The sequence below is a fragment of the Zonotrichia leucophrys genome, chromosome 1 (assembly GCF_028769735.1).
Source record: "Zonotrichia leucophrys gambelii isolate GWCS_2022_RI chromosome 1, RI_Zleu_2.0, whole genome shotgun sequence".
Classification (NCBI taxonomy): Eukaryota; Metazoa; Chordata; class Aves; order Passeriformes; family Passerellidae; genus Zonotrichia; species Zonotrichia leucophrys.
In genome coordinates, this window is record NC_088169.1 from 17,383,877 (window position 1) to 17,402,350 (window position 18,474).

At 40.2% G+C, this 18,474-nt stretch overlaps 1 protein-coding gene across 3 annotated transcripts in view; it reads right to left on the minus strand.

Moving 5' to 3' along the window:
- The window catches only part of REPS2 (RALBP1 associated Eps domain containing 2), a 95,232-nt gene that overhangs the window by 18,123 nt on the left and 58,635 nt on the right, over nucleotides 1-18,474 (minus strand). For all 3 annotated transcript variants that reach the window (XM_064707926.1, XM_064707916.1, XM_064707934.1), the window contains exons 13-14: nucleotides 15,453-15,589; nucleotides 3,922-3,986 (exon numbers count right to left, since the gene is read on the minus strand). In XM_064707926.1, the coding sequence (XP_064563996.1) occupies nucleotides 3,922-3,986; nucleotides 15,453-15,589 (202 nt within the window). The remainder of the gene's footprint in view (nucleotides 1-3,921; nucleotides 3,987-15,452; nucleotides 15,590-18,474) is intronic.

Below are 18,474 nucleotides of genomic sequence, written 5' to 3' on the forward strand. Positions count from 1 at the left end.
GAACCCCATTCTCTACAAGCCCAGAAAAAAACCACAGTAGTTGTCTCCAAAAGCTGTAGGTTATCTGTTCTATATACTACAGCATGGCATGGGAAATAAGCATGCCAGTATCCTAAGTCTACAACAGTTTGTAGGATATGAAATATTTATGGCAAATTAAGTTGGGAAACCGATATGGATAAAATTATCCTCAAATCCAAGAAGCTACTGCAGACTTGCTAAATGTGAGATATGCTACTAGAGATCACAGAAGGTGCCAGTGAAGTTACACACAGCCTTAAGCATAAAAGGAAAATACTTCAAAATAACATATCCAAAAAAACCCTCTCATCTATGTGTAAGTGCTTTTCCATACATAATCTTTCCAAGAACTCTTTACAAAATTGAGGCAAAACTAGAATGACTTTTAATGGGAAAGCAATATGAATTGATGAATCTAATAAAAGAGTTCATTCTGCAATTCACAATGTCTTACTGTAAACATAAATTCAAAATGGCTTGGGGTGCAGAGAGCTATGGGCTGGAATTTGGGTTAAAAGATTGTGAACTGAAGATAATGAGGTATCCACACTGGCCTTTTGTCCATCTTTATTTATTCAGGTTATGTACAGTCACCAGAGGGGCCTTTATCAAAGCATCACTGCATCAGAGAAGTGTCTGGTGAAAGCTCTGAGGAAACCTTAAGCACAGCTTATGGACTGATACAAAGTCAATGAAATGCTGACTTTGGCAATGGAGACATCCTGAGAAAGAACTTCCATAGCCTTTTAGAGTCCATCAAGCAAAAGGAAACATAGTGTTAAATCCACCAGCTTGAACAGCTGTTGTAGAAGAAAAAAGAGACACAGCCACCACCTGTAAAGGTGCCTGCCCAGCAGAGGTGTGGAACAGCACGGGCTGGCAGCAGCAAGCTGAGCAGAGAAGCCAGCCCTGCTGCTATTTGCCATAAACTGGCCAGATCCTCACAGCATCCCAAGACTAAGCCTGCCACAATAATCCTGTACATCCCCTGAGCTGTCAAGTCAAGGCCACAACAGCATCAGCTGCATCACCTTGTGCTCTGCTCACCCAGTGACACAATCCTTGTCCCTTGTAATACAGCTGGACTATGGAAGCAGAGTTGGATGTGGACATAATGTAGGACGTTTGTGATATGAGTAGAGATGTTTGGCACACTCTGAATAACCAGTGATTCAGTAACTCACCAAGGTTGATTATCTTGGAGGTTCTGACAGGAAAAATAATGTTTTCCTAAAGGTTGAAATAAATTCTACTAAAAAGCACTGCAACGTAGGAGCAAAGCCAAGGTGCCATTTCTATATTCTGGACTTGTGATCCACTGAAATGCAACACCTATCCCTGGGTATCTCTCTTTCATGCACTTTGGTCTTTACATTCCATGAGCCCTTTAATCTCATTCTGAAAAGCCAACTGGTTCAATCTGCTTCTCAGTCATCCATAGAAAACCATAGACCTCAGAAAGAAATTATTTCCCTCTCCTCCTCCATCAACTGATTTCCAAAGCTGAGCCAAAATAATCATATCATGAGCATACTTTAAGGTGCACAGCCACCTGAAATATGCCGGGTTTGCTTCACTTCCAAGCTATATTTGTCATTAAGAGTGCTTAACTACAAGAGTACAGCAAAATGACACTAAAGTATGATTTTCAATAACAATGTTGAAAAATAAGTTAAAACAGAAATTGAAGGAGAGTATGGTAAATCTTGAAATAAGAAAAAGCTGAATATGCAGTTTCAGCCTCAAGGCTTTTCTTCAGGTCTTGATCCTGTCTCAGCTTTGAAAGCAGATCCCTTCCTCCAGCTTCTCTGTGCTCTTTAATTCAAGGGCCCCACTGGATTATGGTAATCCATATGCCACTATTGCTTACATGCTATTTGCAAAGGTCAGCTCAGCTGAATTATGACCCCATCACACATATTTCCCTGTTACCTTTTCTCTGTTACCTTTATCACATAAAGGCATCCTTGGGGAAAAAATAAACAATGTGATGAGCATGAAGTGTATTCATGTTTTCAAGAATTAGTTTTAGATACACTTTTGAGAGACATCAGTGCAACAGTAATTCGATGTTTGATCCAATACCTTTAAATATCATCAGAAATAAATTAAGTAAATGTAAGTGATGCATGTTAGCAAAGCATCAGCTGCATATTCATTACTGAGCAGACAGAGAAGCCACTCTTTTTTTTTTTTTTTCCTTTTAGAAACCAGACCTCTGTGATGGAGAGGACTGGATCAGAAATTCCACATGACAATCTTCTTGTGTTTATCATTATAGGAGTGTCCTGTATTTGGCATGTCCCAGTGTAGGATGAGCATTTGGTTCAGCATTTGGTTAGGAAGATGCTGGACATGCATACACAAATTAAGCTGTCACTCCCCTGCTAAGGAAACACAACCTGATCACAGGACAAGAAAATGGACAATTAACAGAACCTTGCCTGAAATGAAGGGTTTTGTTCTCTGAGAACAGGATTTGTTGTCTTTAATGCTTTTCCCAATAGCAGCAAGAGGGCTTGCACTGCACTATGGGAAGCTGCAGCAGTGGCAGGAGAACTGGCATAGGTTGTAGCAGCAACTGCTGCAGGCACACGACTGGGAGGTAGGGAGCTGTGCTGTGGATCTGGGAGGTAGGGAGCTGGGCTGTGGATCTGGGACTGGGAGGTAGGGAGCTGTGCTGTGGGATCTGGGACTGGGAGGTGGGAGCTGGGTTGTGGATCTGGGATTGGGAGGGTGGGAGCGGTGCTGATCTGGGATTGGGAGGTGGGAGTTGTGCTGTGGGATCTGGAGAAGCCAGAGGGAAAGACTGCTCTGCTCTCTCTCTGTGTCAGACAAAGCAGGAATGTGATGGGAGCACCAACGGGTGTGTGCTGGCAGCAGCATGGCTAATGCCATCCTGACTAGGGAAACATGCAAGCTCAAACCAGAGTGTTCTACAGTCCTCAAAGCAGAAACTGCACTCAGTGCTAGCAAGGGATGGGGAGAAGGAGAGCACAACAAGCTGCTGATGGAGCTGTGTGTGGCAACAAGCCTCTAATCACTTCCATCATAAGCACTGTGCAGTAAGAGGTGCTCAACAGCACACTCTTAAGGGTAAGCTCAAGTGATGACCATTATGGCCTATGGAAGGTATCTCACCAGCTTTCAGTATGTAAGGGCTGTCAGCTCCCCTGTGGATTTGTTTCCTATCATACGCTTCATCTAAAGGAGTAATACATGCAGCATATTGTGCGTAAGACTTAACACAGCCAATAGCACAGAAAAATATTGTGATACTCCATGATTTCCTGAAAGGCAAAGAATTACCTTGATGCAGACATGCATGATTTTGTCAATTTGTGTTGTGCTGTAGCTGTGTCATGCTCTAAAAAACAAAACCCAAAAACTCACCCAAAATGCAAAATAAAAGCACACCACTAATGGTTTGAAACTTAACAACATAGCTGACATGGCATTCACTTCCTTCAGCATTATTTTTTTAAGCCCATGGGTGCAACACACACTTCCATGCCACGGTTCCCTTAGCAGATGCCCTCAGCTTTGAAGCTCAAGAAGCAAATAGCAACAACAGCAGGTATCAAGCCCATGTTTTCAGGCATGAAACTCATTTTAGTAGACCAGTTTTGCTAGCCTTTCATTTACAGTTGGGTAAGTAAAGTTTAGTGGGTGCATGTAAGCTCCACTGCAAAGAGGTTTAATTAATTAATCTGTAATTTGACACTGCATCACACTGGCCAGACAGACACAGGAAGGACGACATGGAACTGCAAACTGCAGATTCTCATTGACTTGGAAGCAGGATCAACTGCTGTGTCCAAGCCAACCAGTGCTAACCACTGCAATGGTAACATAAATAAACAAGTAACACACAGCAAAGAACTAAAGCTTTGTCCATACCTGAGATACAGAAGGTCGAGGGGGTAGTGCAGGTGGTGGTGGGGGCAGCCAGCCAGACCTCACAGCTGAACAGTGGGAAAAGAAGAAGATGATTATAAAAAACCCCATCCAAACCAAACTACTGAAATTTAATTCCAAATAAACCCAGAATTAATTCCCAGGATAAGTGGAAATTCCTCCTAGTGAAAAGGCAGTATACAAGGTTTAATAACAAAGCCCAAACTTGATCTTCATTGAGCAAAAGCTTGTTGGAAATAACCTCATGAGTAGTGATTTAGTTGCTGTAAACCCCTAAATGTTATGATAAAAAGCAGAGAAAGAAGCCAGTCAGCCACAAAACCTGTAGGTAAAGCAATCCAATTCCAGTTAAAGAAACCCAGAAACAGGGTCCACTTGTTCTTTGGACTTAGCTCTTTGTCATTAAAAATACTGCCCTTCTTAAAAGGGACACTTTAGCACCCAAGGTAGACACTAGCACTCACTCTGGATAAAACACACTCCCTGACAGAGTACAGCCTTAAAAAGAAAACCTCTGCCATGGAATTAAGAGCACAAAAGCCTAAATTAACCAAAAAGAAATCAATTTCTTTGCTTTTATATTTAGTATTTGCATGCTAGCACTCCATAGAGGTATTTCAAAGGGAGGAAGGCAAATCCTAACAGTTTTATCAAGCCTCTATAAGACAACATAATGTCAGCTTTGATTTTGAGCCAGCAAAAGGGAGGGTAATCATCATGTAGGTGCAATGCTGTAATTTTTTGTTTCCTTAAAATACCTAAAACCCATCTGGGACAAAACTAGAGGATAGATGACAGCTTCCCAAAGGCAACTGTGAGGAGGCAGAGAGAGGACTAGTCTGGCACAGGGACATCAACCAGGACTAACTGGGTTACCCTCCCCAAGCTCCTCTTGCACTGAATGCTCAGCACTTGCTCTGGCAAAGACACCAGACAGTCCATCTTGCACTGGTGCATTTTTGTGTAACAAAAAAACCTCCAACAGTATTCAGCTTAGAAATGCTCTTTACCACAACAATGCTAAGCAATCAATTACATTTATACACTTTCTGTTTCCATACATATTTTAAAAAGACCACAAAGACCATTAAGAGCAGTCTTACAGCTTAGTCATTTACATACTTTATACACCAAATCTAAAAATGTCTATGTGGCTGAAAATAATAAGAAAAAAGATACTAACCATTACAGATAATTGTGACATGAGAGTAAAACTGCATGTGAGAACAACCATATTGATTATTTACAGCTCCAGAGACTTATAATACACTGGTGGGATTTTCCATTTTCTCCTTCATCATCTCCTGTATTTTATAAAATGAAGCCTAATATGGCACACAATACCAAAGAGAGAGTTAAAACAACTAAAACAGAACTGAAGTTATGCCAGGGAACCACTAACACACCTACAGGTGTAAGAGAGATTTGAAAAAACAGTCATCAGGATCTTTCTCTTGCATTTATTTGCAAGATCATTGCAGTAACAGCATGATGTAGTAACTACATACTCCATCTCTCCCATGCAACTGATCTTTAGAAAGGAAGAAACATTCCTTTCCTTTAATCTGAACTTTAGGTTGTTACTACATTTATCTGGGCACTGGCAGTGGCTTTGGCTTGTGACAATATTTGAAAACAACACCCAGCTCAGACACCACATGCTGGAAAAGAATCTCCTGAAGTCATTGGACATACTCTGAAACTCCACAAGTCTCTTGGGATTTGGTCCAAAAAATTCCAAAGAGAAAAGTAATTGTTCCATAAAATAGTCCAATGAAAAAAAACACACCACCACACAAAAAAGCCACCACACAAAACCTCCTTCTTCAGCTTTCAAAATGCAACATATATGAATCTAGCATTAAAGAACTTAGATGCTTACAACATGTGCATTTGACCCAGTTTCCTCTTTTTAATCCTAAAAATTCTAGCTTAAGCTACTCATGAAATATTCATAGAATTCCTGCTGTTGCAGAAGATCTTTGGTCTGTTGTTAGAGGGAAATCATGCTTATGTGAGCACAATTACTAGCAAAAGTTAGCTGACTTTGGAGGACTCGTAACAACTTACAAAAAAAGCCCCAGGCTTCAGCCTTCTCTGGTGCTACTATCCTAAAAGAGCCCTAAAAGAGGGCAGTGTGAACAGACACTCGTGGGTGTTCATGGGCTTTGGAGGCGACTTGTGCTCTCCAGCTATTCCAGAATAGCCTGGAACAGGGCTCCTCTCTCCTTCCTGGGACAGTGCCCAGCACAGACTGGCTCTTGCTGTCAGAGGTGGCAGCACCACTTACCTCAGAGCAAACACAAATACAGGGAAAATTCTGTTTCCCAAATAAAAGCAAGTACCCTAGGGCTGAGCAGCAAACAGACAAATAGACGAATGTGCTTCCAGGTGCTCACCTCAGAGCTTGGAGAAGATGATGTCCCTGATCTTCTCACCCTGTGCAGAAGCCCAGGGAGCTGGATAGGCCTTGCACAACTGCTTTTGATGATATTGAGCCACTTGTTGGCATTCAAACCAGGCTGAGGCACAGAATCATGGAACAGTCTGGGCTGGAAGGGACCTTGGAGTCAATAAACTCCCCTGTCATGAGTAGGGACATTTCCCCCTATACCAGACTGCTCAAAGCCCCATCATAAAAGGCAAATCCTACAGAGAGCACTGTGGAAAGCCCATGCAGGTACCAGTAAAATAGATTTAAGTATCCATGTCACATGTATTGTGACAGCATTTTCATGCAGTAGTCAGTCCCACAAAGACAGAGTTTTCAGTTCAAAAATCATGGCTCTCTACTCAGTATGTTTACATTTTTAGACAGACTATCTGCATGGAAACCTTCCAAGACCACTCTTCTGCCCTATTTTGGACAATTATATTAGACAAAGGTCTAATAGTACTAACATGACACCACACCAGATTAAAAAACAGGTTTTCCAATCTGAAAGTAGATTAACATTTTAAAACAAACAGCAGGTTGCAATTGTATACCCTGAGAACTGGTCACGGCATCTTATCTGACCACTCTGCCTCCAGCCTCCCTAGCAGACAACAGCCAGCACTTAGTCATTATATGTGGCAGTGAAAAATGACAATCCTAGCAACCACTCAGATAAGTCCTTTATTTATTTGATGTAGGAAGAGAATACGAAGGAACAATAGAAGTTGTAACAGCCCACACAAACCTATGGAAGTAGATCTTTAAGTCACCAGATACAGCAGCAGTGGAGAATCCCAAACTAGGATGAATGAGCCCATGGGATCCTTTAGAGCAATATAAGAGCAAGATGCTGTACTCCTCTTACCCAACGACAGTCACTTAAGCTCTTGGTTTTCAGTATTGAAGAAAAAACTGCCATAATACACTGAGCTTTACACTGGATGCCTACTATTTTTGAAAATTAATATTGGAACAGCAGCATATAAAACTACATTTCCTGAAATATTTCCATGTCAGGTATTTAATATTAATTCCCTACATGTGGATGACATCTTAGTTCTAAATGTTTATCACCTTAGCTTGAGTGTCACCTCAGACAAGTACACCCTCATTCCCATCTGAACTGGACACATATGTAAGCAGTCTCCTGAAAGAAGGGAAGGGTGCTTTTCCAGGGTCAAGGGCCATTTTGTACCTTGCAGACCAAACTGAACAAAGATCCTGCCTAGGATCAAGACTGACCTCATCTCAAGTCAAAAGAGAGTCTAGCTGATGTATTTGGCATTTTTCAAGTGGATGCTACAGCACTGCTGGATCAAAGGAGAGCCTGGTTGCATGGTGGATTTCCATCAGTTTATGCTGCTTCGGAGTCCTGAGCTCCCAGAGCAGGTTTAATGAAACACCAGCCAATTAATTTAATCAGCAAGCAAAGGGAGTAAGATACTGCAATCAACTCAAAAAGATAAGCTAACAGAATGAATTATTCTTCTAGTACTATTCTATTCCCAACTACCTAAGGCTTTGGTTCCTCAAGAAAGCCAGCAATTTCACCCTTCCACTATTCTGGAGTGGTTTTTTGAGATACTTTTCCTGCTTCCTTTGCCAAAGGCAGAGTACAGAGAAGTTCTGTGTCTAAGTTGGTTTCTGTTTACCTCCTTCTTCCTAAACTTCTATTCTTGTTCAGTGAAATTAGCACTTGGTTATCCCCTAACACTAACACCATTCTTTGCACAAATTCATTTATTTACATTCCTGACAGCAGCATAGCAAGTGATTGTGAAATAACCATTTCTCAAGAGATCTGATTTATTAATTCTCACTGCTATGTCTGAAAAAAAAACATACCAAAAAAACCAAAACCGAAAAAACTGCAAAACTGTAGCCAGGAATATAAATCTAATGAAGGATTATAGTAAGGTGGTTGGGAAATACCACTGATCCTGGGATCTGTTTCAATAATTCTTGCTAATGTGTCCTTGGAAGGTAATAGCATTGTGGGAAAAAAAAAAAAAAACAACCACCCTGTTTTAGACTCCTGACACTAACTTTGTTACCAGGTTTGTAGAAATGCTGTAGAAAGCATTGCCAGTGGCAGAACGACCTCTCTTCTCACAGTTAGTTTGGGGAACCTGCTCAGCAGGCAGCTTCTTGTGTCACAGCAAATGATGCACACACCTGATGTTAGAGACACACAGTCTTGTGACAAATCTGTTTCATGTGCTAACCATACAGAATGTTATTTGTACCTTAAGTGAGTGGAAAATGATCCATGTACTTTCCAAGTAATTAGGAAGTAATTATTTTCTTGGGATTTTGTTTGTGCTGTAATACTGTACTGTCTTGCATGTTACTGTGTTGTGCTTATTAGTCAGACCATTAAACATTAAATTAGGAAGATGAAAATTTACTTTTGAAGGACTTTTATTTTAGAGAAAAGATAATGGCAAATACCCTCACCAAATATGACATTTCACAAATTATTGTTTGCATAGTGCACAAGGACTCTAATATTGCAAGATGGGAAAATATAATTTTTTAAAAGTTCAATTCATTCACATAAATTGCAAAAACAGCAGCTACACTTGAAAGGCTGGTAAGAACCACCCCGGTAAAGTGCTGTCCAGACTCAGCCCTTAGAGATATACATAAAAACCTAGGAAGTAATTAGGAAATAGCCAGGCCTTAAGTAATTAATGTTTTTGCACTATGAACTCACAAGTGTAAGCATTTAGGACATCGTGTGCTAACGTACCTGATGGGTCACTTCCAAATCAAACAAGCAAAATATTCTTTTATAAATATTCTGTAGTTCTGAAATTCTGTAAATATTCTGAAAATCTGTAAGACAGATTTTTTTTAACATCTATTTTCTGGTTCACGTCATATATCCACAACATCTGTATTTTTACCTCCCGGTCCCTCATTTTCCTTAAACCATTTAATTTTTTAGTTACTGTTTTCTCTACCCTTTCTTTTTCTGTGTGTTTCTATCTGGGGACTGTTTCTCCCTCCTGCCTTTGCCCTTAAACAAAACTATCCAAGATTTTGTTCTCACTTCACGTTTAGCTTCATTCTCCACCCACAGGGAGGCACAGTCCCTCCACCTTCCTCCTACAGATCCATGTTGCCGGAGCTTTTCCTCCCTGGAGACCTGGGGGGCAGAGCTGGAGGTTCCAGCCCCGGCCATCTGCGGCCACTTCCAACGTGGACACTCAGAACAGGCACACGGGAGCCAGGAGGAGCAGGGGGCTGCCAGGCATCACCCCCGGGTCCCTCCTGGGGCTCACACACTTCCTGGGGACACCTCCAGGGCCCTCCCCACAAGGGAGGCACCCTGACCCTGCTCCACAGGAGACACAGCAGATCCCATCTTGTTGAACCTATAAAGCTGTTCCACCATGGATGAGCATTTTTTCACAGAACAAAGTAACCCCCGTGGGATCATGAAAAAGGTCAGTGGGGCTGGTAGGGCTAGTCAAGAGCATTTCAACCTTCACAATTTTCTGTAGAAGAGTCTTTGGATTAAAATTGAATTTTTAACAACCTGCAACAGGATGAAAATAGACTGCAAATCATTCCTCAATCCCTGAAAGAGCTAAACTTAGATTAATGGGAAAATATAATTTTTTAAAAGTTCCATTCATTCACATAAATTGCAAAAACAGCAGCTACGCTTGAAAGGCTGGTAAGAACCACCCCAGTAAAGTGCTGTCCAGACTCAGCCCTTAGAGATATACATAAAAATCTCAAAATGCAAAAATATGTTACCCCATCAGAATCCTGTCATGTAATAACTATTCATCCATTTATATCCTCACTATTTTCTCCATCTTATTTAACCTTATGTTCTTGTCCAATTGGGCAAAGAAGTTACACAGTTGTAAACATATAAGTCCTTCATAAAAAAATTCTAAAAGACTGACAGGCAAAAAACTCTTCCATTCAAATCAGCAGGAAGATATTAATATTTTATTCAGAATAAGCTCAGTTCAGTAATCAAATATATTCTGAAAGGGAACAGGACTAGAAAAAACCAACAGCTCCAGTACCAGATCAGGGGCTGAGTCCCAAAAAAAAAGATTTTCTGATTCAAGAAAGTATTTTTGCAGCACTTATTTTTAAAATGTATTTCATAGAGATAAATACAAATAGCAGCTCAATTTTCTCTGTGTTCTCTGTGTTCTATGTAGAAGACATTTTTAATTTAAATTTGTCACAACTCTTACAAGCAGTCACTCACGTGACTCTACAACTTCTCACTCGATTAAGCTTGCAATATTAGAGTCCTTGTGCACTATGCAAACAATAATTTGTTAAATGTCATATTTGGTGAGGATATTTGCCACTATCTTTTCTCTAAAATAAAAGTCCTTCAAAAGTAAATTTTCATCTTCCTAATTTAATGTTTAATGGTCTGACTAATAAGCACAACACAGTAACATGCAAGAGAGTATTACAGCACAAACAAAATCCCAAGAAAATAGCTGTTTTTTACTAAATCAAGACTAATGTAAGAGCAACGACAGGAGGGAGTCCTGAAAAATAATTACTTAATTAAATTTAGCCTTAAAAAAGAACATTACTTTTCTAAGTTCCCCCTTGTCACTTTGGCTTTCAAATAAAATTTTTAAGAAATCTGTAATTTTGGTAATAAAAAAATTTAACTGCACCACCCGTTAATAGCTTGTCTTTAGCAACTAAATCTTTCAGACATCTAACCTCACTGGGCACAGACATTTCCTAGCAAATACAATTAAGGATAAAAGAATACAGAAGATAATACAGTAATCATGCTTATCTAGGTTAATTTTTGTAGGTTTTTTTTTTATTCAGTTTCACATACACAAAAGGGAAAGTCACTTGCATTTGGCTCACTAAGCTAAAAAGACAATCTAGCTGAAAAGATATTCCTGAAAACAACTGGGGCAACAGTATCATGGTAACTGTTTGGGCTTGTTTGCATCAAAACATCTATGACACCACAGCAACAATAATTTTAGTTCTCAAAATTCTCTTTCCTACACAGTTTTATGAACTGTTTCATTTTACATGTAGACTTAAAACCATTCAGAAATACAAAGAATTCAACTAAGGCAAATATGAAAAAGCTAAGATATCTCAATATACATTTAACTATTCACAAATCCCACACCTGGCAAAGAAAACCCACCAAGTCTGTAAGCTCAAGGAAAGAATAGGCTAATTGAATGAAAGTCTGATGAAGTAAAGAAGTAATGAAAAGTCTTCTTCAAAGGTATGAAAAAGAGGGTAAAATGTGATGCTGAACAGTCTTCCTTTAGCACTAATGAAAATGAGAGGGTGCAGGAAGACAATTGTACTGAGAGAGTCTTAATGATACAAGTACCACTTCAAACTGCTTGGGAAACATCCATGTGAAGGAATACAGGAGTGATGTGGGGACACACTTATATCACTGATGGAATGCTGATGCACACCAATAATTTCTATTCCCTTGTTCCTTTCCTGGGAACACCAAATTAGAACAAACAGGACGTTTTATTGTCTGGCAGCCATCACTAGCCCAGCAATGCTAAGTACAGTTTACAGATCTGACTGTAGTCAGGAAAACATCATTTGTGACAGAAAGTACTGTCCTTGCAATAAAATGCTTGCTGATAAAGTATGGAACTTAAGACCTCACATTTTAAAAGGGAGAAACCCCCCCAAAATACTAGCCCCTTGTTGCTGGCTGAAACCAGCACCCCAGAAACAGAGAATCCAAGCTACAGTGAGTGTTTCCTTAGAAGCCCATGTAAAAAATTGTGCCTGCATTCCATGTGTTCTTCACCACAGGGACAGCCACAGCAGGAGGTGAGTTTCCAAAGCAAATGAGTGCTGAAAACCTCCAGTCAAAAATTCATTTGTACATAGTTATATGGCTGTTTTGTTCAATTTGCTTCCAGATAACACAAAACTACACTGTTTATGACAAGCTTGTTGTTTCATCAAAGCAAATTCTCTTTTCCTAACAAGTATCCTTTGTTCAACAGAACTGTTAATTAAAAGTAGTTATGCGACTCAGAAATGAAACTAAATAGGAAATAAGATGTATTTCAAGGGAACTGTATGAACCTAACAAGACTCAGACTGTTGTCACTGTCCAGAAGTAAATTCTTTATTGGCTGTCATGGGCAGCAAACAGAACTGAACAAAACATCAGAAGAAAATGGATGCATTTTCAGGTTTTAATGCTCAAACTGAGACTTGCCCCAGCCCTGGAGTCCCCCCAAGGCAGACTCCAGCTTACTGCTGCTGTTGAGGCTAGAAGGTGGCGGGGGCTCTGCTGCAGGATCTCTGAGCTGCCCCAGTTTTGGCCCCCTCAATACCCAGGTCTTACTCTGGGAGCTCTTGGCTTGTATCTGACTGGAGACTGGGCTAGGGGAGAAATGAAGAAGTAAACTAGGTCATGTATGCATTTAAAATGACATTTTTGTTTCTACTTAAAACCTGCTGTTGTCCTTCCAGGAATGCATGAACTAGCCAAGTATTTTCTTAACATGAACACAGGCCAAATGCCAGAGATTACACATTCAACAAAGAGAAATACATTGAGAATGTAGCAGCACAGGATTTTTCTCAGATGCTAACATAAAGACTACATGAATAAAAACAAAACCAGAAGAGATTTCTGTCTCTTAACAGAAATTTGTTTGGGTATTTCAGAAAAGTGTGCTTTTCAATAAGTTCTCATGCTTTTTTATGTCTGTCCTGGGTAACACTCGTTGCAGCAATCCAGAGAAGTGCAGCTATGAAATATGAATGGAGGTCTCTTCTCCCAGTCCAGTTACCCCATTATGCAACAATTTTAAAGCATATTTTTATGACTAATCCATTGCTGGACATCCCAGACATCACAGATAAATATTCTGTGTGGATACAGGCCAGGAGAAAGGCATAAGATGATTACAAACATTATAAAGCAAGAGTAAATGAAGAACAAAAAACAAACAAAAAAAAATCCAGTGCCCACAACAGGGATTCACCACAGTCTTTAACTGAATTTACTTGAAATATTTTTCTTTTTCTGACCTTTAAAATGGAAATAAACAAAACAAATTCTTCAAACACAGATGGTTTTACAATTAAAGAAATGATACCTATAGATCAACATGACCTATGTGGAACTGAAAACAAAACTCAGTACTAATGGACATTCCTTTGTGGGTCTGGAAGCAGATTATCCACCAATCTCCCTAACTACAATTATTTCTGAACTAGAATTAGTAGGACAAAAACTAATGCACTAAAACAGGATTATTCTAGTCATGCTGGATATACACAGAAGCACAGAATATCCCAAGCTGGAAAAGACCCACCAGGATAATCAAATCCCACTCCTGTCCCTGCACAGGACACTCCAACAGTCACACCATGTGCCTGAGAGCATTGTCCCCATGCTTCTCAAACCCAGGCTTGGAGCTGTGACCTCTTCCCTGGGGAGCTGTTCCAGTGCCCAACCACGCTCTGAATGAAGAACCTTTTCCTGATATCCAACCTAACCTTTCCCTGGCACAACTTCAGGCCATTCCCTCAGGTCCTGTCACTGTCACCATGGAGAGAAGATCAGTGCCTGCCCCTCCCCTTCCCCTCACAAGGAAGCTGCAGACTGCAGTGATGCCTCCCCTCAGTCTCCTCTTCTCCAGGCTGGACAGACCAAAGCACCCCAGCTGCTCCCCATACAGCTTCACCTCCAGACCCTTCATCATCCCTGCAGCCCTCCTCTGAACACTCTCTAATGGCTTAATGTCTTTTTTATACTGTGGTACTCAAAACTGCACACAGTTAACTTCCCCAAAAGAAACAGCTTTGTGACTTTCAAAATTAACTATTTAATTAACATCAAAACCAAGATGTTTATTTTCATTCACAGAACGACTTCTTCTTCAAGAATTTACATTCTTCTTTCATTTGTGTTCCAAGTGAAATTTAAACCCAAGTTTATTTCCTTCCAGTTATACTTGTTATCTGGATTCCAAGAAGATTTGCTGCAGTAGAAAATGTGAACTTGGCTCCGTTTGTGGTTTTATTTTGATATATAACAAAATCAAAATTAGAGGCACCAGATTCCTCAACAGGAACAAAGAAAATAAAGAATTACTGCTCTGTGTAAGGCAAAAAAAAAAAAAAGTTTACTCCTATTGAGTTTCAGGGATCAGCACACATAGCAGGACTCTTGTATTCCCTCTAGTGTTTGCACAAAAAAGTCCCATATAGCAAGAGGTAAAACTCTTTTCTACTCCAAGAACCACATTAGAGAGCCCAGTTAAACATTCCTTGACACAGTCAAACCTTGCCTTTCTTCTGAAGCATAAGCATGACCGTGTTTAAGCTGGTCCTTGAGTCAGATGATTGGTGTGCAGCACACAACCCTCTGGTGTGCTTCAAGGACACTGCTGAAGCACAGCCACGCTGGGTGACTGCTGCCCTCAACAAACAGCTCCTCTTCCCACTTCAAGGCAAGAGGCACACTCAAAGGGTAACATGCTGAAAAGCCATTTTCTTTCAGCTCACCCCAGCTACTAGTCTACATTTTCTTTCTCTCCCCTCAACATGCACTCACGTCAAAAGAAATTACCCTTTTTTTTTAAACTCAGAGTGGCTTCTGATTGTTCTCACGCATATGTCAGACTTTAACATCAAAAATGTTTGCTTTCTTTCTCCCAGTTTAAACATTAAGGGTTTTCTTCCTGCTTCTGAACTACAAAAAATAAATAGTAATAAAAATCAATTATACTCTAGTTACTGATGAGAGTTGTCTAAACAGCCGGACTAGTTATAAACAGTCAGTGATGACAGACTACCATATGTTAAGCTTCCCATTACTGTGCCAGAAATCATTATAATCACCTTAATTATAGAAACAGTGATTTTTCCCCTCAGTGGCGATGTAACACAAGCAAGTGCACAAGCAGAACTCCTGTTCTGCAGTGCATTACTGTCTGCAGCAAAGGCCAGCATATGCACACATTGCCAAGCATTTCTGCAAACACATCAAGTTGCCAAGCACGCAGCTAACCTGAATGGTCTCAGAAGGAGCAAAGAAAGCCAACTTTACCTTGTGTGTTTTGCTGAAATATTTTGTTCAGATCCAAAGAGGAAGCTCTGGAATGTGATTTTTGTGGCCTTGGAGGTGGAGTAGGGGGCTCTTCTCCCTTTTTCATGGCATCTTCTATTGATGTGCTAGAATAAGACCTAAGGAAAAACATGGGGAAAAGGAGAAAATATTTTATTTCAAAAATTAATTTTAAACAACTGTAGTGAATAGTACCTAAAATTACACTGACCAGGAGTCAGGTTCATGGTGGAAATTCCTTGCCCTAATGACTAAGAGCTCCCTCTTATAACAACACAGATTTATTTGGCAACAGAGAGACCTAAGCATGTGGAGAAAGGAATGAGTCATGCTTACAGGGCTAGTATTTTTAAGGCTTTTTGTAACACAGCTTGAGGCCTTCTTATGTAACTTTGCCAGCAGGATAATTGTAGCAACTATTCTGAATAAACCAAAGTAAAATTCCCCACATACACCACTTGGAGTTTCTGTTGCCTTCCCCAACTGCTAGGGTAGTGTGTATACAGGTATAGATTCAACCTATCTCTTGCAAGTTTGCATTTTGTAATTTGTGACATTCTCACTAGTGGAATAAATTTTTAACTATTGGAATAAATTTTCCATAGCAAACAGTCACCAAATTGCACAAAATTCAGAAAAATGAATGGCTCCAAAGTGACTACAACTGGTCAAATACATGGTCAGTACCTCTTTCCAGGCCCTCCCACAGCACATTAATCCAAATGTGGTGTGAAGGATTTGCTGAGAATTTTGATTTTGCCAAATACTGTTCATTTTTTTCAGCTGTTGTAGTTATGAGTTTAGAAAAACCAAGACCAAGCAAGACCAAGACTGTTTAAAATGAGCACTGGCAACATGAGATGTTAGACTTACTGCTATACTGCATGTCAGGGCAAGACCAAAAGCACATTTGGGTCAAACAGAAATAACTCCCACTAATGACAAATGCACCATTCTTTGTTTTTGCCAAACAGGTTCCTAATGTCCAGTGCCAGCTGTCCAATTAAGAGCATATTGAGCAACATCCTATTGCCCTCACTGTCCAGGTCCAAGTTTGTCCATTTATGAGCCACTTTACACAACTACTCATAAAAACCTAATGGAGATTCTCTGTCTCCCTGCTCTACATCATACAACTTTACAAGACTCCTAGGTTTTTCCACTCCATTATGAATTCCATATAAAATCAACACTTTTACTCCTTTTAATCCAACATCTTCATTCAAATCACATTCAAGATCTTCTTTAGGGAGAGGTTTATCAGGATTTGACATTCCTGCTCCCCCAGTTTTCTGATCTAGTTCCACAACTTTTCTCCTACTCGGTCCTTCTTTTGCTTTTTCTAGAACTATTCTTTTTTTTCCTCATAAATAAACAAATTTCTAACCAAAATTATGTATCTCCCCAGCTGGGGTTATGTGTCATCATCACAGATTTAATAATACTATGCATATCATTTGGACTGTTACAATGAGATGCAACATCCTGTTTCCAAGTCAATAACTCACAGTTAGTAAACAGTACATGCACATAGATGGCTTTCCCAGCAGTCCCACAATTTTTCTTAAAGGAGCCTGAATCACTGATTTACTCCACCCTCTTGTTCTGGTTCTGTTAGACACAAGACTTCCTGATTTACTTCTTTCTCCAATAGGACTGTCAGAGTCCTCCTCACCCTCTGAATCAGAATTTTTAGCACCCACCAGAGGAGTCACCAAGAATTTTACTTGTTCATTATCACCACCAAGTTTACCAGATTTACTTTCCACATGACAAATTCTTTCACTGTTTTTATTTGTATTCTCAGTTACTGAATATATTCCAATCTGGTTTTGAAGTCCATTAATACATATTTTTTCCTAACATCTCAATCATTCTTTAAAGAGAAAATAAATCTCTCTATGGTATTTCATCCCAACAAGCACAGCAGGTCTGAGTTCCAGGATGTGCTCAAGCACCTTTAGTCTCAACTTCTGCACTGAAGCAGTGACATACAGTCAGATGTGAGACAGCCACATGTGACAGAGCAGTCACATTCAAGTGACTTTTTCTGAGCTTGTTTAAGCATTCAGTGTTCTATGTTTTGTGCACATTTTTTGCATATTTGCAATTTATTAACACAGCAAGAAAATTCAAAACTCTGCAGAAAAAAAAAAGCTTTGGCTAGCAGCAGAAAAACAGCACACAATGCAGTTCAGCCTTCCCAAATATAGGTCCTAAGAACAGAGGATTTCAGTCCTCAATCACCATGCTTATAGCTGATCCTCTCTTACTAGCAGGCTTTGACAAGACTGTAAGCAGACAGCTTCTGATTATACTTCATTATCCAAGCAAAAAAATCCCAAGCAGAGCCCTCTAACTAGCACCAAAAATAAAAAGTTTAATGTGAATTAACAATAGGTGACAACTGACCCAAGATGTAATCCATTTATACACAGTGTTTTCTGGCACAGGTTTCCCTTTTCTTTCAAACACCCAAATTCAGCAGGTGTCACTTCTAGCACACAAAAGTCCTGAAGTCCTTGCATCACACACCAACCAACCAGAGCCAAGCACATGGATGCCAATAAAAGAATTCACTCACCCACAGCCAAGAGCTGAGCTACCACGGCTGTTTCTGCAGTGCCTCCCTCCATGTGAACGTGCAGTGTCCCCCTCCATCTGAAATCACCGTGCAGGTTGCAAGAGCACGGAACTGCTGAGGATGTTCCCTGCAATGGGGTGGTCCCAGCTCTCCTGCCACAACACCCCTGGGGCTGGGCTGGAGGCAGTCACCCTCCTGACAAGGCAGCAGGGCTGGGCACATAGGCACAACTTCCAGCACCTTATGACCAGAGATCATGGGGCCCTAGTGCAGTATTCATGTAGGGTCTATAGCTTACAGATTCCTTCTGGTAAATCTGTCTGATCTGAGCAGTACTTCCAGCACAACACCAATTTAGAAAAAAAAAAAATCCAACACCAGTTCTGATGCCTGGTATCTAACACCAGAGGAGCATATGTC